The 19,786-nt window shown below is 45.1% G+C and overlaps 1 protein-coding gene across 12 annotated transcripts in view; it reads right to left on the bottom strand.

The window, feature by feature from the left end:
* The window catches only part of KALRN (kalirin RhoGEF kinase), a 790,448-nt gene that overhangs the window by 33,119 nt on the left and 737,543 nt on the right, over positions 1 to 19,786 (bottom strand). For 9 of the 12 annotated variants that reach the window (XM_075933137.1, XM_075933140.1, XM_075933138.1 and 6 more), the window contains 2 exons: positions 18,335 to 18,573; positions 16,547 to 17,663 (listed from right to left, as the gene is read on the bottom strand). In XM_075933137.1, coding sequence (XP_075789252.1) covers positions 17,412 to 17,663; positions 18,335 to 18,573 — 491 coding nt within the window. In that variant the 3' untranslated portion in view covers positions 16,547 to 17,411. Of the gene's footprint in view, positions 1 to 12,948; positions 13,009 to 14,218; positions 14,343 to 16,546; positions 17,664 to 18,334; positions 18,574 to 19,786 lie in introns of those variants that run through there. The other 3 variants (XM_075933149.1, XM_075933142.1, XM_075933143.1) reach the window with 3 other exon arrangements.

Raw genomic sequence — 19,786 nt, 5'->3', positions numbered from 1 at the left:
CTCACAGTCTGTTCTGTCTATCAGCAGCACAGGATTCTCCCAGGGGCAAGATTCTGCAAGTGAACACTAATGAGTTGGAGCTTTGATCATTTATAGAGGTACAGCAGGAACCCTTCCCTCTATCCAGCTTCAGGACCATACTTGCAGGAGTTTAAAGGTAGGCTCTGTCTATGCTGTGAAGGTTTGGCAACAAAAGTGCTGCTGACACATCAAAGTCACCAAAAGTGAAAACTAGTCAAACCAATGTTTCTGCCTTCCGTTGTCAACATTTCATGGCCATGTTGCTCGATCTGTCGATAGGGTACTAACCCAGCAATGTGGGTAGGCAGAGCTGCTTGGCAAGCTCTCTCTGCTGAGGAATGCTGGGCTGCGTTGACAGTCTCTGTGCCCTGCCTGCCGCTCTGTTCCTAGTATGTCAGAATAGGAGCAGTCCAATGGTTTGCTCAGTGTTCCCTAAAGGAAGAAGCTCACTCAGCTATCATACATGCAGGAGCTTTGAAAGGGGAGGACTGCATGGCTGCAGGACAGCAGAGATCACAAAACACTGAACACAGCCAGCAGGGCAAAGCATTGTGGGACATTGGCAGAAGCCAGTTCTCTCAAAACAGCCAGCAGAGTCCATACTGGCTCTGTTGACAATAAAGGGAGGGGAAAAGATAAGTGTCTTGCAAGGTTGGACTTTTTTTGTTGCTGAAAGTAGGTGTTCCCCACTCCCCCAAAACCTTAAAAAAATTGTACTGTAATATAAATGCTCTTGCTGTTTTGTCACCAAAACTTGCCTTTTGGTGACCAAACATGCCAGCATAGACAAGGCCAAAAACTACTGCCAGTACTAATTTCCACTTTATACTGTCACCCCCCCTCCAAAAGGGGATGTTTTGAAGTCATCTCAGCTAGGAGACCTAGAACAAACTGAAACCTACATAACTGAAGCAGGAAACTAAGCAAGACATGAAAACAGGAGTAATGTGGTCAAACGAATGTCTGTAAAATGAAAGCAGCTTGCATCTTTAAGTCTCATCCTAAATATAGCATCAGCAGGAGTTCCTAAAATAAAACCAACATGATACTGAGGTAAGTGCTCTGGTTATCTACTAGTCCATTTTGCTCAGCTTGGCACAGTTTATTAGAGCGTTTGTTTGTAAGTACACTTTACCCAAAGCTAGTTTCAAACAGCCCTCCTACCGCTCCTGTATGTAACCCTTCTGCCAGGCCGAGTAAATAGCAGCAGCAAGGGCCGGGTTCAGTGTCTAGGGGTCTCCTCCCAACGAGGTAATACAACACCGGCTCGAGCCCCCACCCAGTGACCTGGGAAATCTTACATACACCTCTGGGTGCCTCAAAAGAGGCAATTCTTCCCCTCTCGCAAGCACAGAGCCTCAGTAGAGTAGCAAACCTTTAATAACATGAGGTAACCCAATGAGCAACGGCCCTCCCCCCAGCCACAAATCTCCCCAACGTCCCAAAAGTCCAACACCCCAAGAGTCTCAGCCCTGGGTCAGTGCCATCCCAGGGTTCAAAAGTCCACCCGGCAGGGTTTCACCATTCCAACCTGGAGGGGTGGGGATCGATGCACCTTACGTGGCCCGGCGGTGGCTCCACCTCTCCGTGCCGCCACCGTCAACGAGAGTCACTCCGCCACACTCCACTTGTCGTCAGGTAAGCCGCCTCCACTGTCCGGCTCCGCAAATCCACCAACCGCCTCAGTCCACGCTCCCGGCTGCCAGCTGGTTGCTCCTGCCGCTGCTCCACCAGCTGCCGCTCCTACCAGCCACAGGCCACCGCCAGCTGCATCTACTGTCCACCTGTGCTTGCTGGTTGCCCCTTGCAAACTGCTTTGCTAGCAGCACAGCGCCAGGCTCCCCTCAGCAACAGTGATTTCAGCTCTTGCCAGGCTCCCCTCAGCAACAGTGATTTCAGCTCTTGTCCACAGCTCAGCAACAGTGATTTCAGCTCTCGTCCACAGCACACAGTGATTTCAGCTCATAACAGAGGAGCCTTAGCACTGGCCCACAGCAAAGTTAGCTCCACAGCTCAAAACTAGACTCCTAATGGAATCTAAATTAACTCTGATATTCCACAGTGGAGAGAGGAGGGAGTGCAATCAGTGTTGTTTAGGCCCTCAGACAGGGCCCCACCACCAGGTACCAAGACCTGTCCCCAACCTCTCTCAATTTGACTGGGTTTGGAACCCATGCCCCTTGTCTAGAGAGTGCTACTTAGTTTATGGCAAATCCCTCTGTCATAAACAGTTCCACCATTCCATTGTCCTTGATTCACATAATCAGGGTAACAACACTTTTATCCCCTCTGCCTCAATAACAGAGAGACTGGGGCTCCCACAGTGGCCAAAGTGACGATTTGGGCTGCTGTGGCACATACTAGACAGGGTGGGTGTGTCTATGCAAATTGGGCTCAGCCCCTGAAGTCTCTTTGCACCACTTGCCACAGTTCGCCACTAGATGTCAGAATAGAGTTTACCCTGACCCTGCTTACATGTATATTAGGTCAACTGATAAGTGACAGACTAGAATGATATTGAACAGAACTATTAGGTTGGAACCATCTACTTCTGGCTGATAAACTAGGGTTCTGTTCTGTTTCAAATTCAGCTGTATAAAGTGGTAATGTATCCATTGCCAGATGCCCAATGAACAAGTGGGCAGAGTAGAAACCACAGCAGGATTCAGCTGGAACAGTAAAGTATAAAAATGGATAGAAAGGCAGACTGCTTTTCCTTTAAACTATTCACATATCTATAAATAGCAGAGAAAAGTGCCGTAAGGGACACAGTAAGGAAAACAATCTGACAAGTGTGTAATAGGTTCATGGGATGGTCAGAGAATGGCTTGCTAATCACCATTTAAAAAAAAAAGCCACAATAACCTTCCATAACACCAGACTGAAATTGATTCAATCAGTATGACCGAGAAGGGTACTGAGAAGCCTAATGACACTGAAGAGTGACAGAAGCGGCACCTGCTCCCCTTAGTGAACCATTCCATACCCTTAAACTTGTGCACACACTGAACCCTCACTGGAATTTCCAAACGGAACAAAATGAATGAGATGAATAGGCTGGCAACTCTTCTTTTTTCCCCAGGAGCTCTGATAATTATCATAGGGCCAAACATGTCAGTGTTAACTCAAACAAGCTTCTTTGGACAATGGGACTGAGGTGTGGGAGAAGATTCACTCTCCACACCAAACAGGATGAAATTCTTTGGAAAGTTAAGTGTACACCCAGCAACTTCCTCTGTGCAACAAATGCTGTAACTGTAGAGAAAGCAAAATAATTTACAGTTTAATATTAATCTTCAGACAACCATCACAGACACCTATGGACAGCACATAGCATTAAGATATTGAACAGTTATTTACCTTTTTACAACTAAAATCAGGTTAAGATACTAGGCTGCTACTATTATGAATGCTTTGCACGGCAGACAGCATATCTGCAGCAATAAGGTAGTCTGGTCCCTGCAAAGTGCCTTTGAATAACCCAAGAGCCTAGAAAGTGCTTATATTTTTGTTTGCACGAGCCCTGTGCTCTGTAGTTTGTTGCTGTGAACAAAAGGTCAGAAGGTGTAATTTCTATTCCCAGCTCAACAGCTTTCAGGTAACATCCCTTTGTTATGACTTGCGAGCTATACAGCTCTCCAAGGAGGATGACTGGGAGGAACTCTTGCAGCACTCACGGAGCTACTGTGCAGAAGAGTCAGTCAGAAGCTCCACTCCGAACAGTGTAACCTTTCCGTACTATAGTAATGAACTTCTCCAGGCATCTTTTACAAACGGACTACAAAATCAGAATGTAAAAAACTTTCATGATAGGATTCATTTTAACAGCAGAGGGCAGGTTTACTCTATGACAGACAGTTCAATGTTTGCAAACACCGTTCTTTTCCTTGCCTATCAGGAAACCCCTCTCCCATAGTTGCAATTAAGGGCTGCAGAATTCAGTGTTAACATGTTTCTTGTTCCTCTAATTTTTAAAATAAAGAAAACTGTATCGGGACCATTGGAAATTAAAAAAAAAAAAAAAAAGACACCCACGCACCTTAATAGGATTCCGTCATTATTATGAGATTTCAGGGAAAAAAAAAGCCACCTCAATCCTCAGCAAACACACAACTCTCCGGATCAAAGCAAAGATCATGATACTTTCAATAATCTCACATTCCAAAAAGCACAAACACTTTTTTTTTACAAACAAGTGCTGGCTGGAGTTAATAGGTTGAAGGCACTGTCAGAGCGAAACTTGGGCTATCCCACTGAAAGTGATATAAAAAGGAAAAGGCTGGCCTGTGAATTGATTGGGCCTCTTAAGAGTTCCCAGACATTAGTCTCTTTGTAGAGCAGGGCTTGCATGCACGGGCTCTCGAGGGATCTGTGTGGGGGGGAAAGGGGTGCACCTGGCTCCATGCTCCTGAAAGGGGTGGAGCCTCAGGCGGAAGGAGTGAAGCCAATGGCAGTCAATACTTAGTACCTCCTAGAGAGCCCCTATGCCCTCTTTCAGCCCATTGAGCTCTGCTTTACTGTGGCATCAGCAAAGCAGAATGACCTGGGGCCAGGGTGCTCTACCTGCTACCACAGTGAAGGCAAGCACAGTGGACGGGAGAGGGTGGTATGGCAAAGCTGAGCAGGCTGCCCAGTCACTCCAGCACCGGACAGCAGTGGGAGTGGGGGACCGTGACCTTTGCTGCCACCCCACACCAGTTCCCCCCAAGTAATCTCCCAGGCTGCCTTGAGACAATTGAGGCAGCCACCACAGAGCCTCCCAAAGTGCAGGGCCTGGAACGGCCACCCTGAATCGCCCCATGGCTTTAACACTTAAACCTAACAACCATACGGGGCCAGAACAAAGGTCCATCTAGTCCAGTATCTTGTCTGACAACAGCGGCCAGTGCTGGATGCCAGAACAGGCAACCATCAAATGATCCCTCTCCTGTCATCCATTTCCAGCCTCTGGCAAATGGAGGCCAGAGACATCACCCCTAGCCATCCTGGCTAAGAGCCATCGATGGACCTAACCTCCATGAATTTTTCTATCTAGTTATTTCTTGAACCCTGTTAAAGTCCTGTTCTTCTCAAACTCCCCTGGCAAGGAGTTCCACAGGTTGACTGTGCGCTGTATGAGGAAAAAAAATCTTCCTTTTGTTTGTTTTAAAACTGCTATTAATTTCATTTGGTGACCCCTAGTTCTGATGTTATAGGAACAACAACTTTTTCTTATTCATTTTCTCCATACCTGTCATGATTTTATAGACCTCTATTATATCCTCCCATAGTTTCCTCTTTTCTAAAATGAAAAGTACAAGTCTATCTAATCACTTGTCATGGGGCAACTGTTCCAAGCCCCTAATCATTTTTGTTTCCTGTTTCTGAACTATTTCTAATGCGAAGATAATTTTTGAGATGAGGCGATCACATCTGTACGCAGTATTCAAAATGTGGGTGTACCATGGATTTATAGAGCAGCAGTAAGATATTCTCTATACCTTTAAGGATTCCTAACATTGTTTGACATTTTGACTGTTGCACATGGCGTGGATGTTTTCTGAGAACTACCCACAATAACTCCCAGATCTCTCAACTCAGTAACTGTTGAGACCCTAAGTAGTCAATGAGTATGGAGGAGGAATCCCTCTCAGAAGTAGCCCCTCCACATTAGGGTTGAGCTGCCAGGATGGTGGAGGAATTTACCTTGCCTCTTGTGTCGCTACTCTGGGGACAAGAGACTTGGAGCAATTCTCCACAGAGTATGCAAGTGCACCCTTTCTTGTCCCCTACTCCCACATACCCATGATCTAGCAAGCAACAGTAGAGGGAAATTATATAGGTTCTCTTAAATCCACTATTCAGATTACATTAAATGCTGAAATATGGAAGTTTACTGTCAGCTAGGACTGCCAGTTTTGGATGGGCAGATTCCTGGAGTTCACAGCAATTTTTAATGAAAGATTCATCTTTAATTCTAGAAGGTTGGCAGCCCTATTGGCACCGCAGAACAGGTTGCACTTGCTCTGCTTTACCTAGCTTTGCATTTTGTTTTCAGTGCAGTACAAACCGATACTTTAAGGGCTAGACTCGGCATCAAACAATTTTTGCTCTTTTATTAATCTGACATTATTACAGGCTACCAAGACCTGTGTCAATTAAAGTATTAATTTTCTGTTGCTAAAAATACCATTAATGACCTGGGAGGTCCAGGGGATTAGGCCCTGGGTGGAACCAAGTCACATATTGCAAATGTCATGGTATAAGCCATCACACCCGAGAGTTGGAAATAGAGCCTTAAGCTCCCTCCTCCTGGCACCCAGACATCTATTTGAGCTAAAGGGAGAACACTTTTGGATTACATATAGCGTATGGTAGCATGGGAAACAGGGCATACAAGTCTCATGTCAGACACATCATCTTACTGTATAACGAAGCATAAGCTTTTGCTGATGCAACAGCTGCATCTGACAAAGTGGGTCTTTGCCCATGAAAGATTAGACACAGCCTAACAGATTTATTGGAGCATAGACTGGCAAGTTTTTCCGCAAAATCAGCTGCTTTTGCGGAAAAACTTGCCAGCTGTCTACACTGGCCACTTGAATTTCCGCAAGAACTCTGACTTCCTACAGTCTGAAATCAGTGCTTCTTGCGAAAATACTGTGGAGACAGGACTGCGTGTGAGAGTTAAAGCCTCCATTTTGTAGTCTCCAAATAGCCCCAGGCTCGCTCTCAAAAGCTATGGGTCCACTGGTGGTGCTGGATGCAGCCTGACACAGCTGGCGGAGCTTGTCTCAGTAGAACAATTCACCCAGATACTCACCTGTGACATGCTATGGTCAAAAACAACACACACATTGATTAACAGCCCCACACATGTAGCTTAGTAAAACTGTTTGACAAAATGCTGAAAGACATTACAGAAGTTTGCTATGTCAGACCCTTGCCATTGAGACCAACAACTTCCCCCATTATTACATGCCATCTGAGATATCCTACAAGCTTTCACTGAATTCTCATTTTGAACTGCTATATGAAAGACTGTCTTAGCATCCTGAGCTTCCCCTGGGATTCTGAAGGAAACTATTGTAATCCAGTATGTCCTTCAAGTGCGTGAAAGGGTTAAGTCTTCATGTGGTCTCTTACAAGGGAACTTGCTATAAGTCCAAACTAATCATTTGTGTGTCTTTTAGGCCTGGTGTCCAAGTGCTCTTACCAGTATCAACTCCAGACTCTAAGATGTTAAGGACCATTTGAGGTCGTAAGACAAGTTGAACCAATGGACTCAGATCGGACATCCAAGAATGGGCTATCGTTGGGTCTCTTTTTCCCATGTAAACCTTTTAAAGACTGGAAGGACAGAGGGACACCCCCTCCCCCGGCTTATCCTGGTGAGCCAGGTTCCCACACACCTATGACCCAGAATTCAGAGGTCATACAGATGGGTAAATCTCCAATCTGAGTATAAAGCAGATGTTATATCAAGGCTTTTATCTTTATCCTGGCTATTTTCAGCTCTATTTGGAGAAATCTAACTGACCTGCCCCCAAAACAGCCACAGAACAGGTGGCACTGGAGACTCCTCAGCCCCTTCCAGACAATTTCTCATTTTCCAATACTAGATGTGACTGGAGGAGTGCCATTGTGCTAATACCAAAACCAGACAGCATCACACGTTTGTTAATTTTAAGCTTTCTAATGAGATATTAATTTGATGCTACCTTGCGCTAGGAGGGACAAGTTGCTGGAATGCCCCGGTGCAGCACATATATTACCACCTTGGCTCTTAGAAAAGGGCAGTGGCAGATCCCTTTGACACCCCCATGTTCTGGGGGGAGGTTGGAGACACTCTTTACCAGTCTCAATGTTAAAATGGATGATGACTAGACCTTCCTCCCCAAAAGGTCCAGACGCTTACTATCCCCGTCTCCAAAGGTGTTTTTATATTGCGGCGCTTTGGCTCTTTGTTGCGCCGTGTCGACAACGAGGGTGTTAGGCTTTGGATGGTTAAAAAAAACTCCATGCCTTTTGCCAGTATAAATATACGTTGTCAGCCTTTTTATTTGTCGCTAGAGTGGAGACGGGTGTTTGCCATATATCGTTGGCCACTTCTAGGATTGCCTCGTCGCATGGTAGAGCCACCTTTGATGTTTGTGAAGGCTGTAGATTTCTTAGGAGATGGTGCTGCTTCTGCTGGACCTCTGATCGCGGCACCTTTTGGCTGTCAGCAATCCTTCTAAACAGCTCCAGAAATTGGCGTAAGTCGTCTGTGGGTGGGGAGTCTTCAGGGAAGACAGCATCATCGGGTGAAGAGGAAAAGATGTCTGCAGCAGAACGGTCTTGTGGTTCATCTCTGTCCAACAGCTGTCCCTCTTCTGGCTCAGACTGATGTGTTATGGTTGGCTGGTTCCCTGTGGGCGGTCTCACTGTGGAGGGAAAGGGAGAGTTTTGTCACGGGTTGCATGTGTCCGATGATAGGACAGCGACTTGAGTGAAGTAAGGTCTGGTGAGTGAGAGAAACGGCTGTCATGACAACTGTGTCTATGCTGACGGTCGTAGTAGTGCGGGGAGTATCTGTGGTGATGGCTGTGTCTGTAAATCTCTCAGTACCTGGAGCTGGTGGAAAGTGTGGGGGACCTCAGTGATCTGGATCTACCCTGTGAGTGCACCAGAAAGGGTGATGGATAACTGTGCCGATGGTAGTATCTGGGAGAAGGAGAGGTACTTGGTGAGTATTGGTGAGTTCTGGATGGAAAGTGGCCTGAACGGATTGACGGAACTGGAGAAGATGAAAGGTGGTTCCGAAGAGAACACAGCCTGTTCTGGAGTTGGCGATGGGTTTGGTAACTTCTGCATTTCCCGATGTGCTTTGGTCAGTGCCAGAGAGTGTTGTGTTGGTGATGACAGCGGTGTCGACGTGGGAGCCAGTGCCACCCGGGTAGTTGCATGCGATGATCGTGCCGTGGTCCGGTGGCGCGCCATTGTCAGCTGGTTCACTGGTGCCGGGGTAGCCGGTGCCGCATGAGTCAGTGCCGATGTGTGCAGTGCCGTCAGTGTGGGATCCGGTTCTGGTGCCAGGCTTGGTGCCAGTCTGGTCTGCGTGGCCATTACCAGTTGTACTGTCAGTGCCAGTCTTGGTGCTGACGCACTGCGGTCTTGCTTATGTTTGTCTGGTCAGCAGGCTGGAGTTGTGCCCGAAGTGGCCGGTTTGCCTCCCATGCTCACACGGATTGCTGGCAGGGAGCCAGAGGGAGAAGGCCTTCTCTTAGAATGCATCGCCTTCAGAGAAGGACGATGCTTGGCTGCTGGTAGTGATTGAGAAGGGCTGGGGGAGTCCATTTGTGGCTGGAGCGCCTTATCAAAAAGCAGCATTTTCAGCAACATCTCCTGGTCCCATCACACTTGAGTGGTAAGCTTCAAGCAGCGGGGACATGTCTGGGGACTATGTCCCTCACCCAAACACCTTATGCATGATGCATGTCCAGGGCTGGATTTGGGAGGGGGGGGGGAGTAGGCTAGCCAGGCAGCTGCCCGGGGCACCAACTTATGGGGGGGGAGGATGCCTGATTGAAATGGTAAGGGGTGCCGCATGCCCGGAGATGGGGCCGCACATGCGTCACACGCCCGCTGCCCGGGGCGCAACCAAGGGGTCTATCTGGCACGGTGCGTGCCCATCAGACGCGGGCATTGGATTGCATCATGTGCTGCACTTTTTGAAGCCTGGTGATCCCAGCATGTCTTCCTGAAAAACGTCCTTGTTTTTGTTTTTCCTTTTTTTGTTTGTTTTCAAAGTGAACGTGCTGAACTATCTACAATTACTAATAACTAGGTGACAACTACTAAGTATTTATGATGTTTTTGTCTCCATTCCTGACAGGATTAACACGAGAAGAGCTGGTTAGGAGGAACTGGCGGGAGCTGGACCGTGTGACCAGAAACGGCACAAAAAGCTGCGAGATGACCGACGTGCATGCGTAGTCCGGCAGACAACTGCTAAAAGATCTGCGATCTGTAGTACCGGGACAAGTCCAATTCCAGCAGTGAAGCACCCATGGCGACACTTATCGAAGAACACCACATTCCCCTCAGTTGAGGTAGAAACACACCTGTGAAGCAAGACCAGTTCTATGCGTGACAACCACAGGCCTCGTGTTCAAAGGCAGCTGTTGCAAGAGAAGTCTCCAGTTGTGGCCTGGTGAAGGGGACCTCTGCACACACTGCATGAGGTTGTACCATAAGTTGAGGGAGTGCAGGGCTGCCAGCAGCCGAGTGACCAGCCCGTTGAGACAGGCTCAGGAGGACTCGAACACCACTACCAGCCATGCCTGAAGTGGGAGGAGGCATAGACGAGCACGATGGAAGATACGGGTCTAGGCCATGTGTCCGAGGAGCTTCGTGCAGTTGTGCACTTTGTTGAAGCCCAGCGATGCCAGCAATGACCTGGAATCAAGCAGGGCCTCAATGAACTCAGTTCTTCGAATGAGAAGAAGAGTGAACTTCTGCACATTGAGGACAAGACCCAGTCAGGAAAACATGCCCGACCAGCTCCATGTTCTAGACCACTTGCTCCTGAGACTTGCCCTTGGTGAGAGATGGCAGTGGCACCCCACCTTGGAGGATACAAACCCCTTTTCAATCTATTACAGTTATGGGCTCCCACCCCACCCAGACAATATAGCTGTGCCCACAGCCTACATGTCCCTTAGCCCACGCTGCCCCTCAGCCCACTGGGGACCTGCGGGCTGAGGGACTTGCTTGCTGCCAGCAGGGAGATGCTCAGCTGCTTCCTGAGCTGCGGGATGCAACATTGGCTGAAGGATGTACTGGCTGCGAGAAGCTCTGCATGGCTCCCCCGACAGTAGCTGACATGATGGGTACCGGTAGGGAAAATCTTTGATGGCTATGCGCACAGGTTTGAGTGATTGTTAATGTGCATTCTAAGAAAAACAAGTTTTGAAATAAAAAGGAACTACCTTTCCTTGTCCTGATCTATGTATCACGTGCATCCCTCATGTCAGCCCGTGCGCCATAGGTCTAGTTCCCAGCTAAAAGGTTTACACATTTGAATTAGGGATGTTAACATGTGTTTATTTTGTTAAACTAATCAAGCTCTCTGCAAGCACAGGCTCCTGCCTCCCCACCATCCCTTACACTTGTGCCTCTGAATGGCAGCAACATGGGGGGGAGGGGATAGGAGGGAAGAAGGCACACTTAGTGTAAACATATCTATCCATTAATCTTCATGACTATCACATCCCTAGTTTGAATGCAATGAGCACATACTACTCTGAGACTTGTCAGAGTAGACGTATGGATTTCAGAGGGGTAGCCATGTTAGCCTGTGTATGCAAAAAACAGTGAAGTGCTGAGGTACCTTAAAGACTTAACTTAGGTTTATTTGGACATAAGCTTTTCTGGGTAAAAGCCACTTTGTCAGCCCCATCTGACTCCTCTCTTCATACTCATTGCACACTGTAGTGACATTTAAAAGGTGGGGTTTTTGCCCCCAAACGAATCCTCACAACATACGTACAAACATTACTTACTGGCTTTTTTAAAATGCCAAACACACACTAATAAAGTGCAATTTAACCTAAACGATAACGACTGTATAGCCTTAGGCTACTTTTGAAACTTTATGACTCAAGATTTCCTTTAGGCTACATTTCTCCAAACTGATACTTATTGAAGCCACTGAGTAAAATATCTGTGTTCCTGGTCAAGTGCCATGACATTTGATCTAAGTATCATGTAATTGACAATCAAATAATCAATGCATTTTTGTATCACCTATTCGATTAGTCGATAGGGCGGCACTGCCCTTTTAAACACCGCTGTGGTGTTTCAAAGCAGCTGTGCTGCACAAAGCCTAGTGTCAGCTGGAGAGTCCCCAGCTGACCCCAGGCTCCAAGCAGCGCTGCCTCTTCAAGGTACTCCCCCCCCCCTCCTCCCTCAGTGCTGCCTCTGAAAGGCATCTCGGGGGGAGGCGGGAAGAGGAGGAGAGGAATTGACTAGTTGACTATCATGTTGATTATCTCATAAGCAAATGCTTATGGGATAGTCAACTAGTCCTTAACATCCCTCATTTGATCAGGTTGGTTTAAGTATTTTTCGTGCAAAAGGACAACCTACTTGATATTGGAGTTCTAATTGTGGCTTTCCCAGCAACATGCTGCCAAAGAGACAGACATGCGATTCATCTTTGTTTGTTTTCCCTGGAAACACTTTGGAGCAGGGACTGTCTCTTAGAAGCTTTATATAGTGCTTGATAAGTTAAACTATCATAGCCAACAGTCCTATTAACATCTACAGCTCTTAAACACTGGTTTGATTCTTCTGACACGCGTGTGAATTAGGGATGGCTCCACTGTAGTTAAGTTACATTGGAATAAAGCTAGTGCAAAGACAAGTCAGGTCTACTTAACCACATAAGCCTTCTCTGAAATAAAGGCCAGTTTAGTGGAGTTGTCCTAGCACTGCTGTTGGACGGAAGCACATTTAAACATGCATACAACTACAGCTTAAAAAGCCTGCTTGCTGTGAGAAAGATCAAAATGTAATCTGTTTTTATTGTTGCTCTAGGATTTAAGGTTTTGTTTTTAAGAGCATTGCTGTCAGCACAATACAGCTAGCAGTCGATGTTCCCTCTAGTTTTTTCCATCCCTGTGGGGAATAAATTGTGTGCTCTCAGGGATATGCAGGTGTGCACTACTAGTAGAAACACATGCTGCGAGCTGTGGGTGCTCTGCTAAGTAGCCGTGCAGCATGTGACTCTTTCCTGGGCGACTGCCCAAATATTCAGCTTGCAGGGAGCACTGCTAGCAGTTTGTACAGGTTATTCTGAATAGATCCATGTACTATATGGATACAAAGTTTTTTTTGAAAGACATTTTAAAAGTAAGGAACATATTATCGGGGGGGGGGGGAAGATAGCACATGGTTGTCTACCTCCATGCTTGTATTGGGGTCAAGGTCATCACATTCCGATTCCTCGGAGCTGTTTGTCTCCTTGTTTGGCAGCATGAAGAGGAAGAAAGAAGTACAAGGTTAGAACACATGTGTTAGGCTGAGAGCAATTGAAAACTTGCGAGCAGCATGGAAATGTGTACTGGTAAAGGAAATGCTTCAAAACCAGGAAACCAACAAAGGCAGCAACATGCTGTTATGAAAGGCCAGGTAATAATTTTGCAACAGTTGTTTAAGTAATAAGAAATTATGGAAGGAAGCAATAGAAAGAACCATGTACATCTGCCAAGCTGGAACAGCTACTTCTTCGCATCTAATTCTTCGATAGTTTTTAATGTCGGCAAAGTGGGTGTAAAATGCAACCAACAAAAGGTCCTCTTCACACTCCATATGTTTCAAACACACAGTTTGATACATTCACTTAGATCACACACTTTACTGACTAGGAATGGAACTAAACATGCATAAAGTGCCGTCCTGAACTGGGACCTGGGTTTTGTTTGTTGCATAAAATTTTGCTATAAGAATTTGCTTCACCTTGTTGGAGAATGAGCCCTCCATAGGTGCTAGGGAAGCTTCTTTAGCTTTTATGGACATTTGTGCTATGTATTAGAACATATTAGTTATATAGCTATAGCAGAAGATGGATCTTAAATGATAGTATGGGAAAGCTTAGGAACTAAAATGCATCCTTTTAGCACTCCCCCCCCCCCCCCCCCACACACACCAGGATCTAGGCCAGTCCCCCCTTTTCTAATATGGAGGAAAGAAGCAGCTGACAAACCTCCCAACACTTGGCTTGGACCCAAAAGTTGAAAACCATCATTAGCCTTAAGATAGAAGGTGAAATTCTGGCCCTGTTGAAGTAAGTGGCAAAACTTCCAGTGACTTCAGTGTTACCAGGTTTCACTCTGTGCTTTCACAGGCCCTTTGCCTCGGTATAGCTGGTGACTGAGTGCCAAGTTTAGTAAAGTTTGCTCCTGCCCACAATTTGCATTTCGACTGCACACATGAGTAGTCTATGTAAATGAGAAATACTTACTTGCAGTTTGGATGCCAGGAAAAAACCCAAACACAAAGGCTGCATTTTATTTTGCATGCAAAATCCTGTAACATGGGAACTACCCCCAAAAATTATATAAACAAAAATCAAAGTGTCACCCCCATCTCTCCAGAGAAAGAGGATGCCAGAGGGGGGTGAGGAAGATGGGAAGCAGGAGAGTGGCCCACAGCTTTAGATGGCCTTACTCACTTTAACAGAGACTTTGGTGCCCAGAATATCCTTGGATTTACGTGGCCCATTGGCTTCATTTTTGCCACTGCTCTCCTTTTCCGCCCGCTTTCTCATGCGCAGGGTATGCCATGAACATGACTTCCTGTTGTACCAAAAAATGCACCAATCAAATAGCAGATCATGGCAGGGAAGAAAGGATGTGGAAAGGGGACCAGCAGCCACATTTGAGTACTGCAATTTCCTAGAAAGTAAGAGTCACCAGCAATGCAGCTATTTCAGTTTCAGCAATATTAGAAAACCATTTCAGCAGTTCTACTAGCAAATGTTCTACTTGCTGTTTTAATACATTAAGTAAAAAAGCCAGTTCCCTAAATCAACTGGGCTGTCTCAACTTCAGATAATCTGTCTTGAGGGACTTCAGCAATGAAGGTTTGTGACAAGTGCAAGTGCTAAAACATCAATCCAATTTAAAAAAATCTCGTCTATTCAAGCAGTGGAAAGGATGCAGATATGATGGGAATGGGGTCTTAATGGGCTGAACTGATACAGCAAGCCCAAGTGTTCAGAAGTTCTAGGTGGATTCCTGGAGCTGCTAAGCACATGAAATGCAAAAAACCCAACACATAGTAACTAGGTCATTAGGATTTCCAAGAGTAGTAGTTCTGGGAAATAAGCTTTGCTATACTTCTTGGGGTCAAGAATTTCCTGTTAAACACAGTTGCATTTGGTTAATCCAATTGTCTGATGTTTTCAAATCTGTATTTGTTGACTAAACAGAACACCGAATTAGTGATTTCCATTTCCAGGCCATATTTACTGTCTCCATGACCTTGTCCTTGGAAAAAGGTCATGTCACCCTTTAAGAAAAATGTCGTGGAGACCGGAGAAATCATAGCTCAGAATAGACATCAAATTAAAGAAAGACATCTAATATGTAGTTTGCTTTCACAGCAGAATGTTTACCATTTGAGGCTTTTTTTTTCTTCATATTCACTCAAAGCACAAAGTTCTCAAAAATGGCAGTGGAATGAACTGGAACCCAGGTTACAAGCATTGCACTATTCTGTCCACCTTTAAGGCATGCAAATCACATCTGAAGCCCAATGTTTGGCTCACGGTCGCATCTATAATACCTGGATACATTTTACAAAGAAAGTTGCATATAATCCAACAATAACCTGATGCCAATAAAATTGGACATTATTTTACACTCCAGAACGGTAGATATTTTGTATTCCAATTCTGAAGTGCTTGCGTTCATTATGCGTTGGCATCAGATTAATATGGTACGTCATGTTAAGATTAAAACTACAGACCTCTTCTTGTGTTGGTGTGTACAGCTGTTAGACTACACTGGTTTATGTTAGCTGAAACTGTCCCAGCCAATTTGAGAGTGTCCACACTACAGCAACACAAAGTCATGTGTGAGAACTAGTTATGGGCATTTGCATTCAGTGAAGAGGAGCACCAGGAAGGAACATTATATAAATGTCTCACATCTCTGCAGTTTGACAGGAAAACTCAGGACAACACTCTCATTTTGGCACTTCTAGGGGATATTCAAATTAGATATGTAATGCAGTGGGGAGTTCTCTCAACACTGCAAAACTCACTAGATTTCAAAAATTTAAACTTCCTATTTAATATGGATCAAGTCAATGATGGACTGACGGGATTCTTTTCTCTTATCCCCAGCTGGCTGGCCTATCACCAGCAAGATCAAACAGAATATGATAAGCGCATACTGTAGCTGCTTTAACATGATTTACCCCATTTTTAAACCATTTATGGTAGTATAGACAAAGCTGTACATCACATCCAAAGTTGGCCATTTGTTTTTTACAATACACAGAGTTCAGTTAAGCAACCATTTATTCCCAGAGTATGATTAGAGTATTTGAGAGATTTAAATCTCAAAAAAGGGGAGAAGAGAAGTGCAATGTGCTTCATTCACTACAGCGGTTTTTGTTTAGTTCTCTTTGCAGAAGCTTCAATTTACCATTACTCATTGGGGAATCTAATGCTGTTCACAAACAAAGGCACACAATTTCACACCAATGCTAGAAAAGAATGCCACTGAGTCTCTAGCTAACTGGAGGACCTTAGGTTTAGTCTATATTTTATACTGGAGGACCTTAGGTTTAGTCTACATTTTATACAGGTTTTGACCAGGAGCAATCAATCTTGTATAAGAATACAGGTAAACCCAATGTGCGTCACTTCAGCAGAAATCAATTTTCTTAAAAATCGGTCCTTCGAATCTACACCTTGAGGCACTTATGTAACAAGATTCTTTAGCATCCATTGTACTAATGTTAGGTATTAAAGAAAACAGGTATTACTGAAAAGAGTTGTACCTTCTGTATTTAATACCAAAAGACACTTTCTTGCATTTAGCCATTTCAGATTGACAAATTTCTAAAAATCAGAAAAGAAAAAAAATCCACACATTTGTTAAAGCAGCAGCAAAACATTGTAACAAAAAGAAAACAAAAGAGGGTCAAACTAGTCCTTTTAAACCTCATTAAAACATGCTCATTGAGAAAATTTATTTTACATATTTAAAATAGTACATTTAAAATTAGTTACATTACAGGTACAATGATGAACATTGCGACTATCCATTATATTGCACAACCTGACTTCATCAATATGGGTTTCTTTAAATAGTGCAAAATATTTTATACAGGAATGTATTTAGAAGGGAGTCTTGCCAACAAAAAATATTTTACAAAAAAGTTACTGTGAACAGAAAAAAAGTCAAAATAAAAAAAGATACAAGCTGTACAAAGAAATTGCCATAGACAACAAAATCTCTCCTCCTTGAGAAGCAGGCCTCTGTCCAACACAAGGCCTGATTTTTTGCTAAATGCTGTTAGAACCAATATATATATATAAGTAACTTAATACAACATAAATATAAGTCCAGTCCAATCAGGTCCATGTTGATGTAAAATGGATCAACATAAAACATGCCGTTAAATTGTCTAGGATTTTAAATTCTTTACAAAGTATAAACAAACAAAAAAAGCAAACAAAAATAATCAAACCCCGAACTATCCAACATGGATGCCCCATGTTGCGGATTGAGTATTCAAAGTTTGTTCCAATGGCACTGTAGATAAAAAAAATCAGCAGGAACTCCCTACCACTTTTGTTTTTTTTCTCCTCAAAAATCCACATACTGCTCCTAGGGAAGCCAACATGGCACTTACTTGATGCTTCCGTCGCTATTATCTGAAGTGGATTTAGTGAGGGGAGCCAAGATATTGCCTGGAATCCATCCTTCAGCAGCTGGGGAGTGGTCGTTTGCAGGCTGGTATACCAGGAACATGTTTTGCTGGTTGATGGCAAGGATCTGAACCACCTCGCCCTGATTCACACAGATCTCATTCTCTTTCAGTGCATAGTAATCTTTGATTACCACCATGGAAGAGGTCCCATTGCACCCTGCCAAGTCACTCTGTGAAGGGGACACCACAAATTTTTAGTAAGTGCCTGCTCCTGGGGGGGGAATAGGAGAGAGTTGCCTCTTTCAAGACCCTGGAAGCTGTGCACCTCTATGGCCACACAGCTGACTAGTTAGTGACACGCAGGTGCTCAAGGTACCCATCCAAGGCAGTCTTGCCAGCTGGAGCCACCCTACCCACAACCCAGGCTGGTCCCAGAGCTCTCCCCTTGCCATGGCCATGATGGCCCAGCCCCTACATCAGGATCTGCACCCTCAGCTCCAACCCAGCCCCGTCTGCAACCTGCAGTGCCATGGTAGGGGCGCCTATCCTGCCAACCCCGTAGCTGCCATGCCAGGGAGAAGTGCCTTCACCCTCCCACCCCAAATCTAGATGCTGCAAAGACGGCAGCATCCTCTCTCCTTATGGCAGCCCCAGAGTACCCTCCTAAAGCCCAAATGCCTCAACCTGTCCTCACCCCAGAGCCCACACCCCCAATCAGAGCCTCACACTCTGCAACCCAACCCTATGTCCCCATGGCCACCACAAGTTTTATGGTGTGACATCACCTTCATATTTGTGCCCATAAAATTCATTCTGCTCCGGCACAGGGAACATTAGAGCAACACTGACCAGGGCACTTTTCAGACTAGTTAAGAAAGGAGAGTGGGCAGAGATACAATACCTGGCTTTGTTCATATGTGTCCCCAGGCTGGTGGTGTTCATACCCTGCACTGCCATTGGAGGTAGATATCTTCAGGGGTGGCAGAGATGGGTTACGGCTTGTAGCCTTTGAAGGCTTCTCAGACCCTACTGGAACAGAAGAATAGGGTCTGCTGTTGGGCTGAGACACCCTACTAGCTTGTGGCCTCATTACTGCTGAGGTACTTTCTTTGCGCTGATACTCTATGGGCGACTGTAGTGCTGCAGGAGAGGAAGAAAATTAGATGAACTGCTGCTTGGGACACCATAACCTGATGTGTACCATATGACTTGCATAATGCTGTTTCAAAGTAAATCCAAGGGATACTCAACTGCATCACACATGGAAGAGTACATTTACATTTCGATATCTTGAGGCCACCTTGCAGTGCTGTACATGATGTTTTCATCACAGCAGTAAGAGGAATCTGTGTCTAGTGTAGCTGGTCTAATGCTACAGGGTACTAAAATACTTAGCCCTTCAAACAGAAATAAACAAGTTCACAATTTATTCCAAACAGCATACATCAGGATGACTCAGCAGTCCTTTATAGGTTTTTGTCGTTAGTACTTAACTAGTGTGAATTTATCCAAGTCCTAGACAGCCAGGTTGCTAATAGCGACTGACCCTGCTATTCACACAGGTGGTGGAGAGGGAGTTTGTGCGTGCAACTGCTGAAATTTTCAGCAGTTACATGTGTTTAAAGTACGCAATCATTTTAAAATCCCTAATAGCTAGCTTGATCCAGAGCAGTGCCTGGAAGCTACCCACTAGACAACTGGTATGGATGGCATCAGAACATTAACCTCAGCTGGTCATTCCAGAAGATGCCTGTACCATGATTATAAGAAACCTTGGGGACATACCATAAGCCAAATCAGAGGCTTTTGCAAACCCAAGTTAATGAGCCTGGGATCAGGAAAAGGTGCTTAGGTATGAAGAGATTGGTAAGGAAAACGAAGGCTAGGAAATAGGTGTCTATGTTTGAGCAGGTGGGGAGCTGAGAAGGAGAAAGATGACTATCTTTGAGTCTGCAAATCCAATGATAAATTAAGGTGTAGGTGGGGTACTCTCGTGTTGGAGATAATTTGGAGGGGGGAGAAGTGTGGAACTAGAAAGAAAGGTAGAGGTTGCCATTTTCTCAGCCTCTTTTTATTGTAAAGTATCCCAGTTCTCCACTCTGAAGGGGAAGGGAAATGAAAAAAAAACAAAACACTTTTTTCTTCTGACTTTGTCACCCTATAGCGTCCCCTTTTCTACTTGAAGAGTTGATCAACTACAGGAAGTGATAAGAGGTCTTGTGACAGCTTCTATCAAGTTCATTGGCATATTTAAGCACCAACTATCACTGTGAGCTGCTCTCAGACAAAAGTTTAGGAGCAGCTTTAAGCTCAAGTCTTTCCACACATACTGCCATTGTTCAGGAGAGCGAGA

The sequence above is a fragment of the Pelodiscus sinensis genome, chromosome 7 (genome assembly GCF_049634645.1).
Source record: "Pelodiscus sinensis isolate JC-2024 chromosome 7, ASM4963464v1, whole genome shotgun sequence".
Taxonomy (NCBI): Eukaryota; Metazoa; Chordata; order Testudines; family Trionychidae; genus Pelodiscus; species Pelodiscus sinensis.
Note: the sequence above shows the minus strand (reverse complement) of the source record. Positions and strands in the feature narration are given on the sequence as shown.